The following is a 24,920-nucleotide window of genomic DNA, read 5'->3' as shown; positions in this document are numbered from 1 at the left end:
CCGCGCAAGGTTCCTCGCACAGAGAACGAAGCGCCGCCGGTACCTAGGCCCGGGCATGGAGTACTTTGAGCTAAGGCGGTCTCGCCCTGGTTCGCCGCCTCCCACACAGGCTGCTCCACCACGCAATTGTCCCGCCCACAACTCTTTGCCCATCGTGGCAGCGGAGATACTTACTTCCCTCCTTTCCTCCCCCTCCACTCTTTCTACTTCTTCAACAGCACCCACCCCCCAATCGCCAGCTTTCGACTGCGTGTCACCTTAATATTTCCTCACTTCGACCTCTTTCTTCCCCTTCAAGCTAACCCTCGAGATCCTGGGATCGCGCGAGCTTCTTCTTTGTCTCTCTTCAAGTTTTTCATCAGCTTCATACATTAATCAGTCACAATGGAGGGTACGTGCACCTGCTCCCAAGCATCGCGTCCAGCCACCTGGTGCCAAGGCCAATGGATTGAAGCATCGCGAGGATGCGTTTGACGCTTGACACGACTTGGCTAACGTTTGCTTTTGCTGCTCTACAGAAGAAGTTGCTGCCCTCGTCATCGACAATGGGTAAGGTTCCTCCCCCGCCATTGTCTCACCGACATCATATCCTCCTCTCTGGCAATCTTGTCTGCGGTCCAGGAGGCATCACTGGAGCCAGCCATGCCGCGCTAGAACAATGATAAATTGCATCTCCAACTCCATCACGCGGCCATCCTTTTGCCCTTCCTGAATCCCAATAGCTGACACCTGTGCAGTTCTGGTATGTGCAAGGCCGGTTTCGCCGGTGATGACGCTCCCCGAGCTGTTTTCCGTGAGTACCCCACTTCTGCTCTCCCCTTACCAACTGCCCACCATAGCTATACGCTTTGGGGCGGTTGGGCGTTCGCGCCACCCGCGACGTTTGCTTCACAATGACAGCTCGCTAACAACGCCAACAGCCTCCATTGTCGGAAGACCCCGTCACCATGGGTAAGTTGTTTCAATCTAGGCTCGCGTATCAGCTGGTTCATTTTCAGTCGTGATTTTTTTGAGGGCGCTGGATCTGACCGAATCTTGTGCGCAGTATCATGATCGGTATGGGTCAGAAGGACTCCTACGTCGGTGATGAGGCTCAGTCCAAGCGTGGTATCTTGACGCTGAGATACCCCATCGAGCACGGTGTTGTCACCAACTGGGACGACATGGAGAAGATCTGGCACCACACCTTCTACAATGAGCTGCGTGTTGCTCCCGAGGAGCACCCCGTCCTGCTCACCGAGGCCCCCATCAACCCCAAGTCCAACCGTGAGAAGATGACCCAGATCGTCTTCGAGACCTTCAACGCCCCCGCCTTCTATGTCTCCATCCAGGCCGTTCTGTCCCTGTACGCTTCCGGTCGTACCACCGGTATCGTGCTCGACTCCGGTGACGGTGTTACCCACGTTGTCCCCATCTACGAGGGTTTCGCTCTTCCTCACGCCATTGCTCGTGTTGACATGGCTGGTCGTGATCTTACCGACTACCTGATGAAGATCCTGGCTGAGCGTGGTTACACCTTCTCCACCACCGCCGAGCGAGAAATCGTTCGTGATATCAAGGAGAAGCTCTGCTACGTCGCCCTCGACTTCGAGCAGGAGATCCAGACCGCTGCCCAGAGCTCCAGCTTGGAGAAGTCCTACGAGCTTCCCGACGGTCAGGTCATCACCATCGGCAACGAGCGATTCCGTGCTCCTGAGGCTCTGTTCCAGCCTTCTGTCCTTGGTCTTGAGAGCGGTGGTATCCACGTCACCACTTTCAACTCCATCATGAAGTGCGATGTCGACGTCCGAAAGGACCTGTACGGCAACATTGTCATGGTATGTTTCCCATCCTTTCACACAGCATCAAGTTTTGTACGGTGGCGCTAATTGCATTCTCTACTCCAGTCTGGTGGTACCACCATGTACCCCGGTCTCTCCGACCGTATGCAGAAGGAGATCACTGCTCTTGCTCCTTCTACCATGAAGGTCAAGATCATTGCTCCTCCCGAGCGAAAGTACTCCGTCTGGATCGGTGGTTCCATTCTGGCCTCCCTGTCCACCTTCCAGCAGATGTGGATCTCCAAGCAGGAGTACGACGAGAGCGGTCCCTCCATCGTCCACCGCAAGTGCTTCTAAGGTAAGCTTTGTTCCCAACGACGAACGCAGATGGCGGCTGCCACATGATTTTCGGAAGACAACGAGCTAACGCGAACTGTTTAGAAGCTACGCGAGGTCAAAGACAATACCTCACATCCTTCGCCAATCAATGCCAAGCTCATGGAGGCGGCGAATCATGCAGTGCTTCCATGGCTTCGCACGTATTGCGATCGAGTCTCATATTTACGAAAAGTTTTTGACAGGGTCAAGGGGGTGGGCGTTGGCTTTTCTCTGATGAGGATACAACGGCTCGTGTATGGCAGCTGGGCTGGATGCGTAACGCGAGTCTAGGGGCTAGAAGCTTAGGTTGATACAAATATTTATTCGCTTTCCGGTCTTAGACATGTTGAATGGAACATTGTGACAATGATTTGTCAGGCGTCCCCGCTTACCAGTATTATGGCACATGCATCTCGTAGTTATATTCGTTTGTATGCAGCCCAACAGGTTCTGTGCAATTGACTGCTATACGCTTCCGCGCTGAGGCTCGTGCCCAGATTGGGTACTGCTACCGGCAGTCGGGTTGCTGGTATGGCTGCTTGTGTCTTGTCTTGTGTCGCTACTCGGCTCGGGAATCTCTATCGGGCTATTTTCAATGTCGGCGGCAGCTTCGGCACCAGCCTTTTCCTCTTCTAACAGCCTGTACTTTCGTCGACTCTTTTTGGATGCGCTGTCTGCCTTCTTCTTCTTTATCGCCCCGACCACCGCTGAGCGGCTCTGGTCGCCATTGATGAATTCGTCAACCCGCTGCGCTAGTATTTCCCGAGCCAGCTTGCGGTTTTGGCTACGGGATCGAGTGGCCTGGGATTTGACGACGATGCCAGTGGGGATGTGCTTTAGTTGGACGGCGGAATTCGTTTTGTTCTAGAGAAGATGTGTAACGTTTTTTAGGCGCTGTTGCTTCCATGGATAATGAAGAGAAGATGGGGGTTTCCTGTACTCCAAAGAGAGTGTACGTACGATCTTTTGGCCGCCGGGGCCGCTGCCTTTGAGGTATGATTCTTCAATCTCGGAATCTGGTGGGGGTTTTGGACGGGGTGGGAGGCTCTTTGAGAGGGCGCCGAGGGTGCTGAAGAAGGGAGGCTTTAGTATGATTCTAGTTGGGAAAGCAATTGAGATGGAGGCTGTGAGGAAAGAATGGGTGAAGCGGAACATGGCTAGAGGAAGAGCGTGTTTATTGTACGGAGACGTGAGGTTGCCGTGATGATGCTCCAAATGAACATACGGCCAAATACGGTGGAGTTTAAGCCACTAAAGTGAGCAACTAGCCTGGGCCGCACTGGTTTCGGCGTGGCTTGTGGCGTGCACCTGCTATAAACAGCGCTGAAAAGCTAGCAGCCAGCACGGAAAGCACATGCGGCGACATCAACCGAGACGTGCAATTTTGGGCCACGCCTTTTTCCCTTTTCATCACCATTCCAACCCAAGACGAAACTTAAGCATCTCTCCGAACAGCACCTTACGATCCGAAGGCAACATCACCAGGCAATAAAAACTACGAAACAACTTTCGCATTGCGACCAGATACAGGCTTCACAGAGGAATTCCGGTATATCTGCTAGGTGGAAGAAAGCATCTCAATTCGACATGGCGTCGCAAAACATCAAGGGCGTGTTGCAGCGGAAGATGCTCCAGATCGATGTGACGTTTGGCACTTATCTGTTTTCGCCAATCGAGAAGTTTGCTTATTGTATGTTGCTTTCCCTGCCCATCACCGCCTCCCTCTTTCTTCGTTCCCTCTCGTCGACGATTCCGCTGTCTCGTGCCCCCCTTTTGGGAATGAACCATGTGGAATGATCGATTCCGGCAATCCCGCCACAACACCATTGCCCAGAATTATCAAAGCACGCTGCTAACAAGAACTTCTTTTTTTCCACGACCTTAGATTCAATCGTCTTCTTGCTCTTCAGCCTGACCTCCATCGCCATAATTCTGTACCTCCCGCATCACATCTCCATTCTGGCCGGCCGCGCGTGGTACTACATCCACGGCGAGACTATTGATATCGCGGCATCCGCGCGGGACGTCCTGGGCAGCGCTCTGGGGGCTGGTAAGGACGCTGGAGCGATTGTCAGGGAGCTGTGAGGTGGAGAAAAAAAAAGACTGATGGGCCGAGGCTCTTATGAAGTTATGGATACGAAATACTGAGACCCCAGAGAGAAGGAACCGATAAGCTACCTGGCGAATTGGACCATTCGACGTAATATGGAGAGTGTGGGGAGAGGCTCTGGGTGATGCAGTTTGTTTCGACGTGTTTTTTTATCCGGCGTTGGGCAGGTCGATTTCTGAGGAAGCCTAATAGAATGGCCAGCCTTCACGGTTTAACGATGGTACATAGATAATAATACGCTCCTAGAAGTACTACGAATTAATAATTGGTAACAATACAACGCTTTACATGGCGATAGAATGTCTGGGCTGTTTATTTTTGACGGAAATGTGAATGTACGGTATTCAATCCAAGTGTATTTTTTGGAGCCTATGATTGTTTCTGCTCCTTGAAGTATTCCTCTCCAAAGCTATACAGCCTCAATGAACTATCCTCTCCTGCAACAGCAAGTTCATACTTGCTTTCCTTTTCTTCCTTGTCTACCGGCCGCCATGCCAGTTGCAGCACCGTCTTGGGAAGAACCAGACTATTCATGATTGTTAGTTGGGAAATCTCGAGCGAGTCACGTTCAAAAAGGGCAAACAACTTACTCAGAAGACGTCGGCAGCTCTGAGACAGAGGAGCCATCTTTAGCCACCATACACAGGCTAACCCGCCCGCTCTCGGTGCCAACCGCGAGGATGTATCTATCTCCGACAGGCTGTGTCAGGAAGTCGACCGACGTGACTGGGCCGTCAGAAGCCAAAGCGGAAACTTGCACGAACTGGGCCTTGGTGTCCTCGCCCTCTGGCTTCGACAGAGACCAGACTCTGATTTGCTTGTCTCGGCCGGCCGTGGCGAACAGAGGAGCCGCGGAAGGAGCCCATGCGGCATCGAGGATCATTCTAGAGTGGCCCTTTGCGTTGGACTGCAGCAGCTGGTATTGGGTGGCGCCGTCTTCTCCGACGCCTCGCTCGAAGACAGCCCATTGGCGATCGCGGCCGACGCTCAGCAGATACTTGTCGTCGGAGGAGAAGCGCAGCCGTGTGGCCGTCAGAGAGTGGGCTGCCAGCGGGGGTCTGAGTTCGGTCCACTTGTCCGTCTCGAAGATGCGGATGACGGCGTGGTTGACGGAGCTGGCCTTGCAGGCGCTGGCTACGAGCTTGCCGTCGTGGCTGGCGGCAAGGCACGAGATTTCGTAGCCGTGGCCGTAGAGCTTCTCCGTTTCGGGCCAGAGGGTGTGCCGGGAGAGGGTTTCTTCAAAGGGCGGATGGTCGATGTCCAGATATGATTTCTTGACGATGGAGGCCGGGTCGATGGCGTCTCGGTCGCGGTCGTCTATGGGTTGGATTTCTTGGTCGTCGTCTAGGGCGTCGATGGCCTTGTTCGAGAGGCCCAGCACGGGCATGTTGGCGGCGTCGGGCATGTCTGCAATGTTTGCTCCGTCGATGCCCCCGAGGCGACTAAGCATGGTGGCCACGGCTTTGGGCTCGCTGAAGACTCTCATGAGCTTCTCGTCAGCGCCAGACACAAACTGGGAGGAGCCCAGCGAGTCGATGCAGTTGAGATCGTAGCCGTGGATCTGAGGGCGAGACATCTCGTGCCATGTACCAGAGCTTTTCCACTTCATGTGAAGTCGAGTCGTCTGATCTGAGCTTGTAGAGAGAAGGAAGCCACCGTCTTTAGACCAGGAGATGCCGGTGACGGCTTTTGTGTGGCCAGAGATGGCAACGCAAGGCCGCCAGATATCTTCCGAGACGTCATACTCCCACCTTCTCCAACTTCCGGTTCTACCCAGGCAGGCCACCGACTTTCCATCAGGAGACCAGAGACCAGTCCAGAAGCCGCCAGTGCTTCCTGTTGCCGTTGTTGCGCCCTTTTCTCTGCTGATCTCTCCAAGCCTCACCATGCTGACCCAAATACCGGAGCTGGGGTCGGCCTCCCAGATAGCCAGCGAATTGTCCGCAGAAGCAGACAGGAGTTGCAGCTTGCCATCGGCATGGGAATGCCACTTTGCGCTGTAAATCCAGTCTTCGTGGCCCAGCAGCAACGCCTCGAACGTAACGGAAAAGTCTTTGCCAGAGGCCTTGAGCCAGTGTGCTTTGTTTGACGGGGATTTTCCCGGCATAAAGGCACCGCTTGATGGGTCTGAGCCTTCGACAGCCAGGGCGGGGAGTTCTTTGCCCTGGTGAACCCTCCAGATTCTGATGTACTTGTCCTGGCTGGCTGATGCAAGAAGCAAATCGCTATCTAGGCTATTGGTTTCCCTTGAAAAGCTTAGGGATCTCAGCCAGCCTTCATGGCCACTGAGCGTTGCCTGAAGCTGGAACTGAATGCTGTCTGCCTTCGCCTCGGCCGTGAGAATCTGGACGACATCCCTCGTGCCGGCTGAGGCGAGAATATAAGCGTCATTATCAGCGCCGAGAGTGCTGAGTGAAAGTGATAGAGGGAAGTATTTTGGCGCTGTGTTGATGGTCTGGACTAGTTGCAGCTGATCATTCTCAAAGCTCCATATCCTAATAGTCGCATCTGCTGCTCCAGTTGCAACAATCCATTTCGGCTGGTCAGCAGCAACTCGCAAGGCGGCAACGCAGTTTATTGGCCCAGTGTGTTCAGTTGCCGTCTGAAGTAGCTTAAAGTCTTGCCTATCATCGGTAGACTTCCAGACAGCTATGGTCTTGTCATCTGAGCCACTGATGAAATACGTCGAGGGGTCATTGTCCAGCTCTGGAAGAAATGACAGGGCCTTGACAGTCTCCTTGTGCCCATTCAAGAGTCTAAATACACCTCTAGGGGGGTTGGCCTAGAGCAGATAACCCGGGTCAGACACATGTCTCTAAAGAGAGAAGAAGAAAAATATATTGGTAAAAGCATGATATCATGGTAAAACTCACAGCTGGGCGCCACAGAGCGATATTGCAATCTGCTCCATAAGCCAGCAGCCCCGTCCGACTCCAGTCTGCAACGGCAGTCTGTCTGTTCGCACCGGCAGCGAGATGCTCTACCGTCAAGTCCTTTGAGCTCATATCACCAAGATGTTTCTGCCCTCTAATGTGTGGACTTGACTGAGACTGAGATTCATCGGCGGAAGATGGATCCACGTGACAAGGTTGTGTGACAAGAACTTTTTTTTTCTGGGTGGTTTTTGGCGCTTGCACGGTACGGGGCTACTAAGGCAGAGCAAAGGCTTCGTGGAATGTTGCACAGCTATAGGGTTGCTGTATTCTGTAATTTGAGTTTGAGGATGATTACATGTAGCTCTTACTTTGAGATGACTATGTAAATTTACTACCTCATAAAATGAATTATCTTGAGCAGATATACAGACATCTGAGTGTACTTGAAACTACTAGTTTGAGACACCACACGACAAGAGTGCCTGTTACAGCTGCTAGAGACATTCTAACAGCACTTCGTTACAGCGCTTGTTGGTCGCTGCAATTTAGGGCTGGTGTCAGACGGGCTAGGCCGGAGCAAGGGCTAATGATACGCCGCGCCTGTCTCCGTCCCGCCTTCCAGTATCAGATCCGTCTGCTAATAGACGCTATCACAACCAACTCTCGATCTCCGTGAACAGTCACAGTCCGCTGGATCGAGCCTCGTCGCAATGGCTTCTACCCCCGACGATGCTGCCGCGCATCTCTCCCTAGACGTGGAGTTTTCGTAAGCCTCCACCTCCCTTTTATGCGCCTAAAGCACTCTTGTCACATATCCTTTTCCCTCCCTCCAGCCGGACCATTGTTGAGACGCCGTGATGGTGATTCTGCTGCCAGCCTCGGCGGATTCTCACCTCCTTTCATTTCCTTATCCGGATATTCATACATGTGAATAGCAGGCTAACCGTGCTATACAGAGGAGGCCTCGAGATGCTCTTCTCGGACCAACGCCAACACTCGCTCACTCTGCCTGCCGAGGACAAGGATGGCAACCCTTCCACCATTGCGTTTTTGATACATCATCTTTGCGAGAATGTCATGAAGGACACGCGTAAGGAGCTTTTTGTCCTGCAGGATCATCTGTATGTCTCATCTCCCTCCTCCACGTGCGTTTGTGTTTGTATCAGTAGCCAGTGTTTGTTGGAGTCCTCCTCCCCCGGTCCTCCTACTTGTTCGGCTATACAGCTGGCACAGTATGAGATTCATGACTCAGGGTTGTTTGTTATGAATGCCTCCTGTACCAACCCTGGCCTATCATAGAGCCTTCACGACGAATGGCGAACAACGACACTTCATTTCATTGCAGCTAGTGGCAAACTTGTGCTAATTTCAACAGACGGCCAGGTATCCTAGTACTCATTAATGATGCGGACTGGGAGCTAGAGGGAGAAGAAGAATATGAGCTGAAGAACGGCGACAATATCCTCTTTGTATCGACCCTGCATGGCGGCTAAAGCCTCAACCTGGGCTTTGGCTTGTCCGTACTGGACGTGTGTCCATTTCTATTGTTAGAGCATCGCCTCCAAAAGCAGTAGTGTACGAAGTACTCCCTGCATGAAATGTGCAGCAGCTGGTGGCTAATTCCACGATGTGACGATGGGTAGCTCAGCTGGGGAGGGCTCAGCTCGCTATGCACCGTACGGCCAACAAATTTTATACCCCCATCCGTCACTGGCTGTCAGGCTTCGCATGAATCGTTGTCGAGATTCGAGGCGTTCTTTCGGCAGCCCCAGTTTTGTCCGCCACCTACACAAATGCGAGGGGTGCAGATCGAGGAGAGGTTCCCTGAGAGATTTGAAAGAGCCGGTCTTTCGATTGACAGACCCCCCTTTGATACCCAATCCTACTGTACGCATTATTTTCTATTCAAACCACGATGCTAGCGTTGTTGTCTCGCTCGCGAAGCTTTCCAAATTCATAAGCGAGGCGCATATTCTAGCTCTAGCAAAGCTGTATGTGCTCGTATACACACACCGTCTTGCTTGTCCCATCCTCTCAAATCACCGTGACCGAGTGTTGAGTCCTATAATCTCTCATCTCTCATCTTGCAACTTGGGTTGTTCATGTGGTCATGGCGGTGAGCTATGTAATGCATATAGTTGTCATCGAGTACTTGTTCGTGCTGATATTTGACAATGCTAGCAAATCACACCTTTGCTACAGCATCCTTGATGCAGCTCTATCAGGTTAACAACTCTTCAGCATTGAGCGGTGAAAACCAAAGGCTGGAGGGCGCCAGCCAAAGAGGTCATGCACCAAAGCACTAGCTGATACTCGGCTGCAACGATGCCTGCGCCAGGTTTTCGACGTGTAATATTCCCGATGGACGTTCATCTTCGGCAATGTGTCGAATGCGTACAACAGAGCTGCATCTACGGGCGCCACCTCCATTTCTCCGTTACTGTATCGTCAGAGTATACGAGCCATGGTCCTGGGAATCCACAACCGCAGCCCTTGGCTCTGGGTTCTCTGTTTCGGTTTGGATGCTGTTGGGCCGCTCAGCGTATTCACCCTCGTCGCCAATGAAAATTTGGGGGCCGTTCTTCGTGCTAGCATGTGCAATCCGAGAAGAGTCGTCCATCCACCGGCCAGCATACAGAACTTGGTGTGGTCGCTTTACAGCCATGTTCCCTGTCGCTATACACACGTGCACACAAATGGCATCTCGTCAGTTGTTTTCACATTGGATCCTCCGACCCCCCCCCCCCCCCCCCCCCCCCCCCCCCCCACCATCTCAGCTGCCTCACTTTTTTTTATATATTATTATTAATATTTTTTATTTCTGCGGCATACCGAGTCTTGCGGGCTTTTGGCTGGGTGTGACCCTTTTTATGGGCTTGGTGACATTCAGACCCAGAACAATGAAGAATGGTCGGCGACCAATCCGGCTATTCCTGTTGGGTCTCCCTTCTCTCGACATTTGCCCATGTCATTATTACAACCATTCTATCACATCCCAATACAACCCAATACAACCCAACAGGTACATTATATGCACTCAGATCCTTCCATCCCAGGTTTCCGACCCCTACCCCTCCCCAGCTCGATGCAGCGAATGAGAGCAATGTTGGGCCTTGGTTCCATTCTCTCAGGTTCAGCCGCTCGAGGGGTTTCCAGCAAGAAAACCCACCCGTGCGCCCGCAGACAGCAGGGGGGTGCTACAAAGGACAGTAGGTCTTTGGGTGCGCGACGCAGTTTTAGCTGCGTTTCTTTTCATTTTTGTCCAATCTATTAGTTATTCCCTAGCCTCTGCGGCTGAGATGAGGGACTCTTTTAAGGATCTGACTGGGGAGTTAGATCCGGGTTGCTGGGACTCGTATGGGTGTGCTCTGGATCACACTGCGCGATTAGTTGAGCACTCATGCTAATAACGAGAACGATGCGAGACATGCGATAAAATAATCATAATGATGATACTGCATGTTGATGATACTGCATGTCTCAGTCTTCCCAAGAAGGTAGGTAATATGAGATAAAGACGCAAGGAACTCGAGTCCAGCTCGTCAACAAACGAGCTCCTCAAATCGAGAGAACGTGAGCTCTCTCTCCCCTACAGGAAGATCTACCTATCAAACCACAGCTACACGCTCCCCCCCCCCGTATTCTACGCCTTGCGCCTCGCCAAGTCGCCACGTCGAATGCAAGGGGAGCAAACCGGATTTCTCCAGCAGTTCCCACGATTGTTACAGATCACTCCGCATGGCCGAAAAAGGTGATGCGATGCGTGGGTTCGTATATCGATGTGATATCCCCTCCATCCCCAACACACACACCCCCGGATTTGTGTAGGGAATGCAAGGATGGGCGTGTCGTCTCATCTCGATTGGAACTAGGAACGCCGGGAAGGCATCCCGTGACATGCACCCCCAGCCTGAAGATACAACCGCAGCGTTGCCATTAGCTCGGCGACATCATCCCTGTAGGTACTTTCTTCTGTATCATAATGAAGGGACAAGCATCACCACGTCGAAGGTACCAAAAGAGGGTAAAAAATGAGAAGCTGCCTGCCCAGTATGTTGTCATGTTTCAAGCCAGAGCGTTTCTAGAATGACAATTTCATAAGAAAATACACAATGAAATAAACAAAACAAGTAAATAAAAATTGACCAAAACTTGTGCTGCAAAAAGAAGTCCACCGTTGTTTCCTTCTATGACTGCCCTCTTCTTGCGAAGAGGCATACCCAGTACCTCACCATATCATCACAGGCCCATCCATGAAACATCCAATGCCAATATCAAATCCAAGTACTAAATTGAAGACAAAGCAAAGCCCCTCACCAACAATATGTGTATATGCCCACGAGGTTGATGCCTCGTAACGTAGCGAAAACACACACATACACACACACACACACACACACACACACACCCAAAAAACAAAAACAAAAAAACCTCCTTTGAGCGAGAACCGAAAAAAGAGAAGAAGAAGAAGAAGAAGAAGAAGAAAAGACAAAACAAAAGCCTCCCAAACGATAGCAATGTATAGTGATACATTGCAAAGGTATCTGCGTGGCCGACAAATTCAAAATACCTTTCCCAATCTCTTACAGAAAACGCTTCAAGCCATCCTAAAGCTTGATTTTATCCATATAACCCTAATTCCAACAGTTGGTTGCGCCACAAAACAACTCGAAGCTGCTGTTGTGCTGCCGCCAACATCTGTGCCGACTTTTGTTGTTGTTCTATATCAGACTAATCCACCCAATGCAGATCCGTAATATATATATGTTTTATACATATATTACACAAAATATTTCTTTTTTGCCGTATATAACGGTAATAATGTTGTATCCCTTGTTTGTACCATTGTTCGAGCGCCGATCATTGGAATCGTATCCTTATTCTTGGTAGCAGTTGTCTCTTAGCTGTATCGTAAAATCATCATAATAAAACGAAATATCACGTTTTAATGATTCTTGGTATAGGCGTTTTCAGGTCCCCATTTGGAGAGACCCATCTCGTAGATGGTCGGAGGAGATGTTGGTCCATAGTGATCAAAAGACGCAATGGGATTGCGCAGCACAAGGTTCAAAGTACTGACGGATCCCTGAGGTGTGACGTATGGTGGAGGTCTACCATGGGGCATCCTTAGGTCTTGAGCTGGCATAACCATCTGAGCCATCTGGACTGTAGCAGGAGTCTTGGGTTGTGTAGTTACCGGAGACTTAGCATTTCCATAAGCAGCATCTTGAGGCCCGCGAGCGGCCACGGCGCGAGTCTTGCCTCGGCCCTTTATCCCTTTGTTGCTATTCTTGTAGTGCTGCTGAAAGTATTCGAACAGGTCGTGGTAGTTGTCAGGCACCTCGCTACTCTCAGAGAATTGCGCAAACATCTGGGTGAGTTTTTGGAGCGTTGATTTGTGAAAGTTGTTTTGGTGAGTCTATAAATCCCATTTGTTAGACTGGCCTATTGATGTATAAATCGTCCTAGATTGCCCACCTTCATGTTGCCCAGCTGGGAAAACGATTTATTGCAATCGTCAAGTCGGCAAATAAACGGCTTGAGACCCTTATGAGTCTCTTCATGAGAGCGAAGATTTCCTCTCTGAGCAAAGGATTTGCCGCATTTTTTACAAGCGAATGGCTTTTCGCCCGTATGACGGCGTATGTGAGTCTATAAAAGTACGAGTTAGTATGAAAGCAACTGGAGAGGGATTCGCGGGTAGTGTTTACTTTGAGATTTCCGCGCTGCGAAAAAGTAAGACCACAGTTTGGCTTGTCGCAGACCTATACACTATTAGTCATATTGCGTTTGAAGAGGGAGTTAGGCACATACGTATGGCCTTTGGCCGGTGTGAGTACGCCGATGAATATCGCGGTGGGTTTTCTGGACAAAGGCTTTGCCACAGTTGGGTCCGTCACAGAACCACAGCTTTTTAGGCTTCCCACCTTGAGTGCGGAGTACGGGGGCATCCGATGCACCAGCTTTTGGTGTCTGCACAGGTGTGAGAGTTTGCTGACACTCATCGGTAGTCTGTGTCTTCTGAATGGCTTTCATGAGCTCGTCAACTTCGGTTCTGAAGTCGATTTTGTCGGCTGGACGAATCGTCTCATTATAAATAAGGGTCTTGGAGTTGATGACTTGACTCGCAACCAAGGGGGCTGGAGTGGCAGGGCTTAGAGAGTCAGGACTCGAAGCGGCAGAGCTGGGAGTGCCGGGGCCCGTAGAAGACCTGGTAGCAGTCGAGGAAACTGATCCCCTCCTCGATATAGGAGAGTAAGGTTGATAACCTCTCATTGGCTGGGAATAGCGTCGATCGACCGTAGGGTTTGTCATACGAGCAAGTTGATGCTCGGGAAATTCGGTCTTGAACGGAGAACCAAGTGGTGTTGATGGCGGCGGACTCTGATATGCCATGTAGGAAAATGCGCTAGGATGTTGGTACTGAGGAGACGAGTCGGTTGGCATTGGGGGCTGGTTATAATTCGAGTCCATCAGGTACTGGGAAGACATCTGGCGCTGCATCTGACTGCTAGCTTGGACTCTAGGGTCATATGGCATGAATTCAGATGAGCTCATAATGGGAAAACTTTGTGGAATCTGCTGAGGCCAACGAGTCCAGTTGCCCTGGGTCTGCTGTTGAGCTGCGAGAGCCATGTTTGCAGGCCGGTATCTGTTCCCACACTACAAGTTTGATAAGGGCTGATCAAACCGAGGAAGCTGAGGGGACGAAAGATACAAGCGTCTTGGAAAGACTAAAGTAGTTGAAGGGACGATGGCAGGTATTGATGAGAATCCTCCACCATAAAAGCTTATTGTAGCCGATCAATAGGCCAAGATAAAGAATAAGGGTCTCTGTCTAGGAGATAGGAGAAGTAGAGGGCGTTCTGGAAGGCGGTGGTGGAGGGGGTTATATACTGGGGACCTGGGTTGGGGAGATCTTGGGAGAGTGATATGATATATAATTGGCATGAGAAGCAATCTACCAGGCAAGTGGGTTACTGGGGTTGTGTGGAAGCCCAATCGCCTGGTACTGTGAGCCGGAGATCTTGGGCGGACATGTATGTAGCCATATTCGAGATGTGACTGGGACCTAGTCTCTGGGATGGGGCAAGAAGCCAGGCACACAGCATGTTTTCAGTTCCCTACAAGGGTGAGCGGAAAGAAAAGGCTAAGGCCAAAGCTGCAGAGACGATTCAAGTGCAAAAGTTGACAAGTGATGAGCATCAAGTACCGATAGAGTGCAGGTATATGCGGGCTTTGCGCCGGGAAGACGGGTAAGAGCAAGCCAAAGCAGTACCTAGGCGACTAGGACTTGTTCACACGCCCCCTTCTAAAATGGAAGCTAAAACAGGATCCCCCGTTTAGCTGAGTGATGAGATGCAAAAGTTGGAGGAGAGGGGAGAGGGGTGTGTCAAGGCAGGACAGGGTTGGAATGGGGGCCCAAGACTGAGCCTTTTGAGGGCTAGCGAAGCAAGGCCATGATTCTGCCAACTTGGAGCAAGCAACAGAGAACCAGAAGAGATGACAGAGAGCAGCCGAACAAGGGGGCTCGTAAAGGGAAGAGAGAATAGAGAGGCTATGTTTGGTACCAGGGTGTTGGTTCGTCCTCACAGGACTCTTGCCTCCTTGCCAACCAGGATAGTGGCATCGCCGGCGGGCTCCTCACATCGGGCCAAATACAGCACAGGCAAATGGAGTTTTCCGCAGCAACGTGACCTGTGTACGAAGCGCTTCATATGAGCATATCCACAGTCGCTTAAGCTTCCTAGCAGTAAGGCTCGGACCCTTGGCACGGGCTCTCAGTTGGACCTGTACGAGTACTGCGGCTCTCACACACGCAGCAGTAGATTTTCGGCACGCAGTAGGCCTCGGGTAAAGCGATAGTCGCATGTATGTCTGAAGAAGACGGCAGCTGGCCGGATGCAATAGTCCGTCGCTTCTGTGTAAGCCGAGACATGTCGAGACGGCGAGTTGGCCACTTGCTGTGGGTGATGTGAGTTCTCGACTGCAATTGCAAACTGCCACTGGTTATCCGCCCATTGCCACCGGGAGAGGAGGGGAGATGGTGAGACTAGCTGGGGGAGGGTTCTCAACGTGTGGGTGTGAAGTCTTCTGGGTCCCAACTTGATGATGCCCACGGAGCCGTGGGGGTTAGAGCAAGAAGCTCCCAGGCGGACAGAAGGACAGGCAAGTGTTGGATCCAGGCGTTGAAAACATACCGACTGTCGTTTGAGATGCGGCTGCTTCATGATTCGCTTTTGCACACAGTTTTCTTCCCTTTTTCCTTCCCTTTTTCTTCTGTTTTCTCTCTTCCTTTTTTTTTTCTCCAGAAAGTTGATTCTGCGAACCGCGGGTCTCCCAGAAAGAGGGCGAAGCTGCCCGGGTTCGAGCTTTGAAGTGGGATGAAGAGGAGAGGCGGTTGTCCAACAGGGGGGTTTTGCAAGGACTGGAAATGACCAGTGGAGAGCAGACGCGGGAGTGCGCGTAGAGGCTTAGAGGGGGTGGCTTGAGAGCTGCAATATCTGATTTGACGGGTTGAGCGTCCACGGCAGGTGCGCTGGGCGTTGGCGTAGCGCGGGTGCAGGTGCGACCTGGAGGCGGTGGGTTGAGCAACCGCGAGGGGTCATTGTACCATTTCGGGAGGCCAGGGGATCCCTGAGATGACAGCCTATCTAGGGGCTAAAAACAACGAGAGAGCGACATGGAAATCCTGCCATCTACGGGGTATTTACATACTCGTACGGTACATGTGAAAATTGCAACAGTAAGGTAGGACTGTACTCGTACAGTAACGGTATGACTGGAGCCCAATCCACCTGAGCACAGGTACCAAGGCATTGTGCAAAGGGGCGTTGAGGTGTATTGGCAGTGAGGTCGGTAGGTAGGGAGTATTGAAGAGCACATCCATGAATTGGTTTTGAATATTACATGTTACTTGGACAGATAGTGGTCGTGGAGATTACGTCGGCGCCTAAGAAAGAAAAGCAGTCCCAGTAGGCAGCTGAAGATGATTCTTTGCCTGTCTTCTACCAGGGACTCCATGAGTGCCTATATAGTACTAACGGATCCATGCTTCGTACCGCCTAAACCTGCCTGTACATCTATAGATGTAAGAACTTTGCCAATATCAATATCATCCTCGTCCTTGCTTAATTCCACACTTGAAAATCAGCCGCATACCCAGGCAAGCCAACATATACATGTATACATACCGTCGCTGTTGACTGCAGCTCGCGGCCATGAGTTTGAAGCCGTCAGTCAACATACATGCTCCGATTCAGCACCATGAAGACGACGAAAGCAGCTACCCAGATCTATCTCAAGTCATTTGGAGCGCAAGACATTGGATGCGCCTTGCACGTACCGGCCCTAAAGGCGGAGCCGGTGATCGTCTACTAGTGGCGCGGCAAGCTTCCAGCTCGGTTGCCGCTCAGGAAAAAGCTGGAGGCGTATTTCGCACAGCCATTTCCCAGGGGACCAAGATGCAACTACTGTACTGTATTATTACCGTCGAGCACTTCGTGACACTGCCAAGGAAACTACCTTAACCTAATGTCATCAAAGTATGCCTGTACCCCCCGTGCCTGTGCGTGTGTCCTGACCCGTGAGCCCTGGATGGTCGGCCGTCCAGTGATCCCGCTCCGGGCGGATTTAACCGGCGGACCCCCCAATTGCCGGAGGGCTTCATCTCGCATTTTGGACGTATTGATGAGGAGGGGACAGATGTTGTATTGTCATTGTCATGGAAAGCCAACAAGCGCCTTGGTCTAGGTGGATAAGGCCGTCTTGCCAAAGTTCCCAGCTCATGTACCTAGCGGTGTTCGGTACATGTCCGTACCATGCACGTGAAGCAACTGCTGGGATTGAAACCAAGAGCCTACCATCTGTCTCGAGGGCAACCCGCAGCAGTCCGGATTGGGTAATATTTGGCAAATTCTCGTGTTTGATTCGTCCACGGCCTCTTGATGACCACTTTGGGCTAGGGTTCTTTTCTCAATCTTTCTGGCATAGTTTCTTCACACCCTCCCCCCCTCACTCGACTTCTAGCTCCAACACCCAAGAGCCCACGGATGTCCAGTCATGGCCATCAGCGTTTCGCTTCATGCACGTACGGGAAGCACTTCAGATTCATTGCAGGCGCCACATCCTATCCCCCAAGATGAGCGTATTTGCCAGTACGGGTACCAGCGTCCTGTATGAGTATTAGGTACAGTAACGGTGCATGCTTCTCACTCCAAACCGTAATAACCATGCGTGCAATGTTGGGTGCGAAGCATGCCCACCGTCATTTCGGGTTGTCAATGAAAAGCCTCGTCACCTTTCATCATCGTCGGCATACGAGTACCTGTATTGGCTGGATGTGCCCGGGCTGGTGGATGCCACTTTTACATTACTCCGCACTCCGTACACAATTCCGGATGTCCTCACGCTGCGACAACCTGAATTGTACGTCGTACTGTACGAGTACGTGTATTGACTATTAATAGAAATCCATCGCCATAATTTCACAGCGATATTATCCCTTTTATTACACACGCAGGGAGGGCCCAAACGAGGCACCAAGCTAGATATGCCTCCGTGTGCATCTCGCTCAGAGTGCCAAGTGCCGGACACACAAACTAACGCGTTCGTTTATGCGACACGCACAATCTCACGAGGGTTGCACAAAGTCGTGGTGACCAGCGAGCAAGGGGACAGGCAGGAGTTCCGATTTCTTGGGACACGATCAATCTGTGAACATCACCCAACGCCAGGGGTGTCCGTGACAAGGGTGCAGAGATCCTAGCCAGGGGATTGCACCCGGTTGGCCAGCCATGTCACGAGGCGTGCCTCTTCAAACCAAGGGTGGGAGAGAACCCATACAAGTACGTACTCGTACTCCGTCCACACCGTGTGCGGTAGCAGTCGTTGTCATTTCTGAGCAATGTGCCTCATCCACGTCCCGCAAAGGCGCTGCCGCAGTAGCTCAGTTACAGAGCGGCTTCGTGGCCATGATACCCCGAGTGAGCAACATGACTGCATCTGCAAGGGCACATGCAAGGACCAAGGCTCCTTTGGCTCTCTGCTTTTCAGCTTGTTTGGTCTTGCGGATCAGAGGGTGAAGCAGAGCATGGGGCTCTGTTTTCAGTTTTCTCTAACAGCTCGATTTTGTCCAGTTACTGTTACAAGCGCGCTGATTTGTTCGTTAGGACGGTACGTATAGGGCCTGGTATTGCTGCGGTGGCGATGAGAAAAGGGGGGAGTCGTCCTTCTCCTTGTTGAGAGTGGCCAACTCGCAAGGTTGCCAAGTAATAATAGCGACATCAAAGACTCTGGGATGTTCTTTCCACCGCACTCACCTGCTGCCGCAGCGAGGAGAGCCGGTTTTTTTTTTTTCTTTCTCTCGCCAGCCTGAGGTGCCACTCAAAATAAGCCGAACGTTGTCAAGCACGGTTCACAAAGTGCCTATGGCAGCCATGATTCCCTGAAAGATGACTTCCATCCGAGCTTTGTTAGTGCAGAGCATGCTCGGAGCTTATGCCCAAGCCAGTAGACAGCAGGTCTATGGTGGCGTCCAAATGAAGAGCTGCGACCTAGGGGCAAAGCAACAAGACGTTGCAACAGTCGCTCCCAGCAAGTACGGAAGACCAGGAGCAGTACCTGGTCAGTGTCCTCCGTTTAGACGAATGCAAAACTCCGACCTGTTGTGCTGTAGTCTGATATTCAATGGCCCCTTTTCTTTTTCTTCTCCAGGGTGAGGCCGCTGATTGGATGCTGCCTCACCTGCTTCGAGGCGGACAGTGCGTGTTGTTATGTGACAAACGGCGTATCATACCCACTGCCAGCATTCCCAACGTAGATGAGGTTTGATCTTCCAAAAATGAGAAATGGTCCAATAGGACCAGCGAATCAAGCAGTTAAAATGAGAGTAAAAGCCGCTCCAACACCGGAGGCAAGCAGCGATGGAGCCGCAGCGACAATTCTAAGTGGCCTCTGATATCTCTTGCTGATAGGGCGTCTACTAAAGCTTTGATGAGTCTAACACTGTAGCTACAAGCTGATTAGGTTGCTCCAGAATATTTCTGCTACCTGTTTGTCCTACTGAATTCGTTATCAGATATCGCGTGCATGTGTACTCGTATATACATGCATGTCCGTGCTGACTTGATGACAAGGACATTGAGTAGACGCATGCTGTATTACGCACGTGCACGCCCTCTACCTCAACCTCCCAGCTCGTTATAAGCAGTATTATGTTCTCTTCTCTCGCCGCAACTTCCAGCCTGGCAAGATTATTTTCCCAAGTCACCCCCCTCCTCCTTAACAAGACTTGCGGCATAGACGCTTCAGCTTCAGCCGCTCCTACAGTGACACTGAATATGGGTATGGCTATGCTGCAGGTCACGCACTGAAGAAAAATGCGACATGCCAGCCGGGTGCCCGAATCAACAGGGCTGTCAAGACTGCATATACCCATATTGTGTTACGCAGGGTTACAACGTTGGGTCTGGAGGATGAGCGGTCCCTGTTCCCGAGTTCCGAAGGCTGGAGGATCCCCCTTTGTTGTTGCTGAACCAGTTTCACGACGTCTGTCCATCCCACAATTTGTTTTTGCTAGCAACAACGGGGCATTCCCTGCAACGTCAATGTTATTATGTCCTATTATGCCCTACAGGGTAGTGGGTGCCAATGACTAGTAGCTACAGCCAGACAGCTAGAAGCACTTTGAGATGCTACATAAGATATAAAGCATACATGTAATCAATATGCGTGTAGCTTAGACTACTATAAGGCAGACCGCATCGCTACTGCGTCTATCTCTAGCCGCCGGCACTGACTGGACTGGATTCACAAGTGAGGCCAGCTCCCCAAAAAAAAAAGTACAGCATGGAAAGCAGCTTCAAAGCCGGTTACTACTCTAGAAAAGGGCATTATCTGGAGGGTGACGAGGACTCGCACATGCAGTAAGGAGCAAGATCAAGGCCCCTCATCCCGCTTGCAAAATCTGACTTATCGCCTGCAGCTGAGCCACAGAAATAGGTGACTGCTACTCTTTTCGTAATCCGCCTGTTTCAAGAAGTTCATTGGATTGCTCTCGTCTTCTTTGCTTTGGCTGTGTCGGCCCACGGAGGTGTGTTGGTCTCAGGTCTACTTGTACGTCCCCGCTCGGCCGCACTGACGGAATGATTGACTGATCTACCCGCTAGACACGAAACCATTTAGCTGCAAATCCCGCACAAGTGAGGCTGTCTCACATGGTTGGACGGTACGCACTGACTGCTCTGCATCAATCTCGCATTGAAATGCGGCAGACATAGTGAGGGCGGAAACATACATCATCGTCATTCATCGTCATCGACTCCTCCTCCTTAGAGCCGCCTATTCGTCTACAAATAAGACAATACTCGGTACATGTCTCATTACGGTCTGTATGGGCACAATGGTTGAATGAGCACAATGGGCTCCCCGTTAATCTCCTTCCGTTCCCGTTTTCAAATTCGTTGTGGCTCTCGGTTGTGCGCCTCATTTCGAAGTACACATGACACAGGCCACAAGATGATATCACCTGTGCTGGTGACTAACAGCGAGCCGTACCCTCGGGTCAAAGGCTGCCGAGCTAACAGCATGATGGCACGGGTGTTGCTGGATCCGAGACAAAGAAAATTGAATTAGGAGAGACAACAGTGCTTTACCAAGGATAGTTTAGAGCAGCAGAGCACCAGCACCGGGGAGATGAGGCTCTCTCATCCGGGCACCACTAGCAGTAACCGATTCTTTGGTTCAGGAAGCTAGACCAACTACCTAGACGGAGTTACATGACGGCAGCCCAACCTCCTGCAGCTGCGAGGATTCGAGCAGAAGGGGGGTCAGTAGGGGTCTACATTGGCTATGTATACGAGTTGGCTGGCAGCTAAAGGTAGCATTTTAATCTATTTGAGATGTCATAGAGCAGGCATGATGGCATCAATCTGGGGGCCTCTTTCAGCCAGTCCCATCGTAGCCTCATTGGTTGGTAGATGCATGCATCTGACGCGCTTTGCATGGGTCCTGGTGCGTATTGATGTCGTGGGATTTGGAGCAGTGAGAAGGACTGCGAGTAATCTCTCAAGACACGGCATGAATCTCATAGCTGAGAGCCAGCCAAGCCAATAGTAGTAGCCGAGTGTATCGCGTGGGAGGTAGTAACCTCATTGGTGTTGATATCAACCAGGCAGGACGAGGCCAGGCGGTAGAGAGAGGGGAGAGAGACGGAGAGAGACGAGACGGAGAGAGACGAGACGGAGAGAGACGAGAAGAGTCAGGGACAGGCTGCCTCTCCGTGAAAAGTGACAGCAGCCGCAATTGGCTTTAGGATCTGATAGTAATAATACTAGGCCAATCATGGCGGGAATGTCACGGCTTCAGTAGGCAAAGGACGGGAGCATTAAACCAACATGGAACCGAGAGCGGTGCGAGCGAAGTTGGCGCATTGAAGCTATCAACCCGCTGAATCGTTGCCGTAATTGTCTCGGCTGTCGCTGGGCCGCTAAGGATGAACGATGCGGGGGGCACTTTCAGCTGCACAGAAGGGGCCAGTGCTGTGAGACGCCTGTTGTCTGCGATCCGTAGCGCTAATCTCAGGACAGGGACTTGCACGACTATTGCGCGCCCTCAATCACAAGCTCGCCGACTGCAAACCGCGTCCTGCACAGTATGCACTGGAGCTTCGACTTCGAGCAGCGGGATAACATCGAATGAGTGGCTGATGTCCCATGTATTTCCCACCCAGGGTGGGCCAAGCCTCCGGGGACCACGGGACAGAAGCTGAGGAGCCCGAAAAAGATGATATGCGATAGAAGTGCCTGAGAGGGTCCAGGGACACGGTATGCGGGTTTTGGGAGCGGCGAGAGAAGATACGCCCCCCAAGACAAAAGGCTCCTTACCACATGTAGATGCTTGCTGTTCAACGGAGGACTTGAGGTAGTATTCCGTGATGGTCGGTTGCTAGGTACGGATGCCGGCCGCATTCTGAGCGGCTTTAGCCTAGGAATCTGGGAATCACGGAGACTATCCCAAGTAAATAACCGGTCCCAGGACTTTGGGTAGGGTAGCTGGTTAAGAAGGTCGGAGATAAACCACCACGCTGGTGTGAGAGACGAGATTCCTACCACGAAACTCTGATGAACACAAAAATCCCGGGAGAAGGAGGCCCAGGTACCTGGTCCTAGGCCACCATAGGTAGCTTGCATATCGCCATCACAGAGACTTGCTTTCTTCAAACCTGGTGATGATTACCTGGGGGTTTGATTGCAAGGAGGAGTGCATGTACTCCGTAACTTGACCTGCATTTGGAGCCATGTGCTGTAACCATTTGGTGAATTCTGACAGACGCCACAGTGACGCAGAAGTAGGTATGGTGTGTTGCACCGGTATATGACGAGAGTTATCTTTGGTTCAGTACTTGTTGTCACTCTGCACATACATTCAAAAGTTAGGTATGGAGTATGGAGTAGATTCTTATGAAATACAAGGAGCAATAGCCCTTGTTGCTCTAGGTTTTGATTCGATACGTTGAAATCAGGTTCTGGTTTAGGTTAGGTACATGTACATATCCACCACCACGGGCAGCTGCCAGACTGGCCTTCATCCCGCGTCCATCAAACAGCCAAATCGCATCATTTCAGGGTCAAAAGAGACAAGAGACAAGAGACAACGAAGAATGGAGGAGGGGTGTGAGTAAGAATATTTCCCAGAAAACGGCGCAAAACCCACAGTCACACGAATGGCCCATACCGATGCTACAGTTACTACTTTGAGGCAATACCGGCGCATGTAGAGAGAAGAGTAGACCTGTCATTTCCCGGATGCTCGCCTACCAAATGACCTGGGCGCGCTGCCGGTGGGAGATCAATATCTGTCAGGCTGCTAAATTTGTTGTGCTCTGCTTCCTCGTATCATGGCGGCCATTCTACATGCGCAGGTACATGGCAGACAGGGTTCATCTCACCCTGGTAGCTACGGGGTTTAATTGTTGCGCATGAACTGAAGTCACTTGAATTGCTAGGTTCCGTGCAGTGTGCTCGGCTTTCCCACCGCCTATAAACGTTTAACTCGTTTCCATTTTGAGGGACGGCACAGGGTATAGAGTAGCAGTTGGGCAGCGACGTTAACGGCAGTAAATTGCAACGGTACAGTTACGGCTGTCGACTCCATGGGCACCACAGATGATGCAGGGGCTGCTGGTCCTGGGCGTTCAGCGCATAGGTAGTCAATCTATCCGACTTGGCTCCGTATTAACATGGTAGAGGACTGCGCAGATTTGATCATGCTGGAAAGATCGTGGGAAACAGACGTGTCATGTTGCCTCAGCTTCGCGACCCTCTTTTTGGACGAGACAACTCCTTCGTGCTGTTTTGGGTCACGCCCGCGTACTCCGTATGCATATAGGGCCTGCCTAGTAACATTTCGGGGCTGAAGATTAGCACTTAGTAGGTAGTATTGATTGATATGAAATCCTGCTCCCTGGAGGCTGGTATCCAGCCCAACTACCGTATACAGCTTGGGTTGCGAGAAGCTTCAAAGCCCAGACAGGAGAAAAAGTATACATCATATTACTGATTTAGCTACCTCAATTCTTATTGGAGCTCTCAAAGCAGCGCACGGGGTTTCCGATGTCCTTGGAGCTCGTAGTAAATTTGATGCTGAAAATGAGTTGGAGCGCATGAAATGTAAACGGGCAGTACGAGTACATACAGAGATGGTACTACGGAGTATGTACATGCGCTTGACGTCGGAGCCGGTTTATCTTTGGTCCCCCCAACCAACTTGCCAACGTCGAGTCAGAAGCAACATCCTCTAGCTTCAGCAGATGCTCGTGCACTCAACACCGGCGTCGAATCAGAGAGGCAGCCCACGCAGCTGAGCTTCTTGCTTTGTCTCGAGATGGCACCTAACCTTAAGATTCAAGCGCTGCGCTTGGCTTTTTCGTCCCGCTCGGACATGGAACTACCACCCGCCATTGACTGCTCTAGTTCCCTTCGTCCAGCCCTGGTCCCTGGCGATGCCTCCAACACCAAAACGACTAGCTGCCTACTTCACTCCAACAGGTTCATCGCCCTCTGATGCTGGCCACTCATGGCCCTGCATAACGACTGCTCCTTATCATGTTTGGTGGCGGCCCGTCATACTGGGCATGCAAGAGACGGGCCTCTCTTATTTGCTGCTTCGCTTGCTCGTCTTTCAGACCTACATGGTCCCCCTCATTTCCGGAAGCATCCTGGCCTCTTGTTGCAAGCGGCTGCAGCAATCGATCTCCCCGAAGGCGGGGCGCACCGAAGTCTGCGATCGTGGGAAACGGCATAAAAGATGGCGATCGAAGTTTTTGCCCACATCTGCTTTTTCCATCATCCCAGAGATGTGTGTCCCGATCGCTAGCGAATGCAAGTCTCAGAGCCTTTGTGTGTATGTCCAAGAGAGGGAGGGGCAAACGAAATGAGAGAAAAGAGAAAAGAGAAAACATCACGCCCCAAGAGCACAGCGGCCAGATGAGACGGTCTAGATGCTCATGGCTCTCTCCCGCAGGAACTTCTGCCATCTGAGGTTGGAAATATCCACACGCCCCCATTAGGCGGACTCTCTGGCCATGGGGGTGATCGCGAAGCGGCCAATTATCCATGGACAGTCATGAACAGACAGACGCTCTGGTCTTCTGGCATCTCGCGCCACGTCCGAGAGAGCTGCATGTCTAGTGTGGCGAGACAGAGCGGATCGATGAAGCAACGCTTGTCTCCATTTTACTGGATCAGGGGCCGTTTCTTGGTCCCAGCTTCGCTATTGTTGTATTCAAGGATGCAG

The 24,920-nt window shown here is 51.5% G+C and overlaps 8 protein-coding genes across 8 annotated transcripts; 3 read left to right on the top strand and 5 right to left on the bottom strand.

The window, feature by feature from the left end:
* Positions 1-222: 222 nt before the first annotated feature.
* Positions 223-2,507, top strand: TRIVIDRAFT_185456 (uncharacterized protein; the record flags this gene model as incomplete). The annotated part of the gene is made up of 7 exons (XM_014105993.1): positions 223-391; positions 519-549; positions 738-793; positions 921-951; positions 1,046-1,817; positions 1,887-2,118; positions 2,202-2,507. 6 exons carry the CDS (start codon positions 385-387, stop codon positions 2,115-2,117), a joined length of 1,128 nt encoding a protein of 375 aa, XP_013961468.1.
* A 96-nt stretch (positions 2,508-2,603) lies between these two features.
* TRIVIDRAFT_63025 (uncharacterized protein) lies at positions 2,604-3,293 on the bottom strand (the record flags this gene model as incomplete). Its single annotated transcript, XM_014105992.1, has 2 exons — positions 2,604-3,002; positions 3,099-3,293. 2 exons carry the CDS (start codon positions 3,291-3,293, stop codon positions 2,604-2,606), a joined length of 594 nt encoding a protein of 197 aa, XP_013961467.1.
* Positions 3,294-3,561: 268 nt separating this feature from the next.
* Positions 3,562-4,345, top strand: TRIVIDRAFT_91924 (uncharacterized protein; the record flags this gene model as incomplete). The annotated part of the gene is made up of 2 exons (XM_014105991.1): positions 3,562-3,828; positions 4,024-4,345. 2 exons carry the CDS (start codon positions 3,726-3,728, stop codon positions 4,221-4,223), a joined length of 303 nt encoding a protein of 100 aa, XP_013961466.1.
* A 489-nt stretch (positions 4,346-4,834) lies between these two features.
* TRIVIDRAFT_34661 (uncharacterized protein) lies at positions 4,835-7,253 on the bottom strand (the record flags this gene model as incomplete). Its single annotated transcript, XM_014105990.1, has 2 exons — positions 4,835-7,030; positions 7,122-7,253. 2 exons carry the CDS (start codon positions 7,251-7,253, stop codon positions 4,835-4,837), a joined length of 2,328 nt encoding a protein of 775 aa, XP_013961465.1.
* A 581-nt stretch (positions 7,254-7,834) lies between these two features.
* TRIVIDRAFT_63022 (uncharacterized protein) lies at positions 7,835-8,617 on the top strand (the record flags this gene model as incomplete). The annotated part of the gene is made up of 3 exons (XM_014105989.1): positions 7,835-7,890; positions 8,081-8,245; positions 8,500-8,617. The coding sequence occupies 3 exons, from the start codon at positions 7,835-7,837 to the stop codon at positions 8,615-8,617; spliced, it is 339 nt and encodes a 112-aa protein (XP_013961464.1).
* A 369-nt stretch (positions 8,618-8,986) lies between these two features.
* TRIVIDRAFT_215090 (uncharacterized protein) lies at positions 8,987-9,852 on the bottom strand (the record flags this gene model as incomplete). The annotated part of the gene is made up of 1 exon (XM_014105988.1): positions 8,987-9,852. The coding sequence occupies one exon, from the start codon at positions 9,787-9,789 to the stop codon at positions 9,562-9,564; it is 228 nt and encodes a 75-aa protein (XP_013961463.1).
* Positions 9,853-12,069: 2,217 nt separating this feature from the next.
* Positions 12,070-13,760, bottom strand: TRIVIDRAFT_140226 (uncharacterized protein; the record flags this gene model as incomplete). The annotated part of the gene is made up of 5 exons (XM_014105987.1): positions 12,070-12,543; positions 12,603-12,776; positions 12,836-12,889; positions 12,939-13,393; positions 13,442-13,760. 5 exons carry the CDS (start codon positions 13,758-13,760, stop codon positions 12,070-12,072), a joined length of 1,476 nt encoding a protein of 491 aa, XP_013961462.1.
* Positions 13,761-14,768: 1,008 nt separating this feature from the next.
* Positions 14,769-15,944, bottom strand: TRIVIDRAFT_197114 (uncharacterized protein; the record flags this gene model as incomplete). Its single annotated transcript, XM_014105986.1, has 3 exons — positions 14,769-15,088; positions 15,326-15,785; positions 15,843-15,944. The coding sequence occupies 3 exons, from the start codon at positions 15,942-15,944 to the stop codon at positions 14,769-14,771; spliced, it is 882 nt and encodes a 293-aa protein (XP_013961461.1).
* Positions 15,945-24,920: the final 8,976 nt, after the last annotated feature.

Source organism: Trichoderma virens (genome assembly GCF_000170995.1).
Source record: "Trichoderma virens Gv29-8 chromosome Unknown TRIVIscaffold_1, whole genome shotgun sequence".
Classification (NCBI taxonomy): Eukaryota; Fungi; Ascomycota; class Sordariomycetes; order Hypocreales; family Hypocreaceae; genus Trichoderma; species Trichoderma virens.
This window is presented reverse-complemented; position numbering and strand designations above follow the sequence as displayed.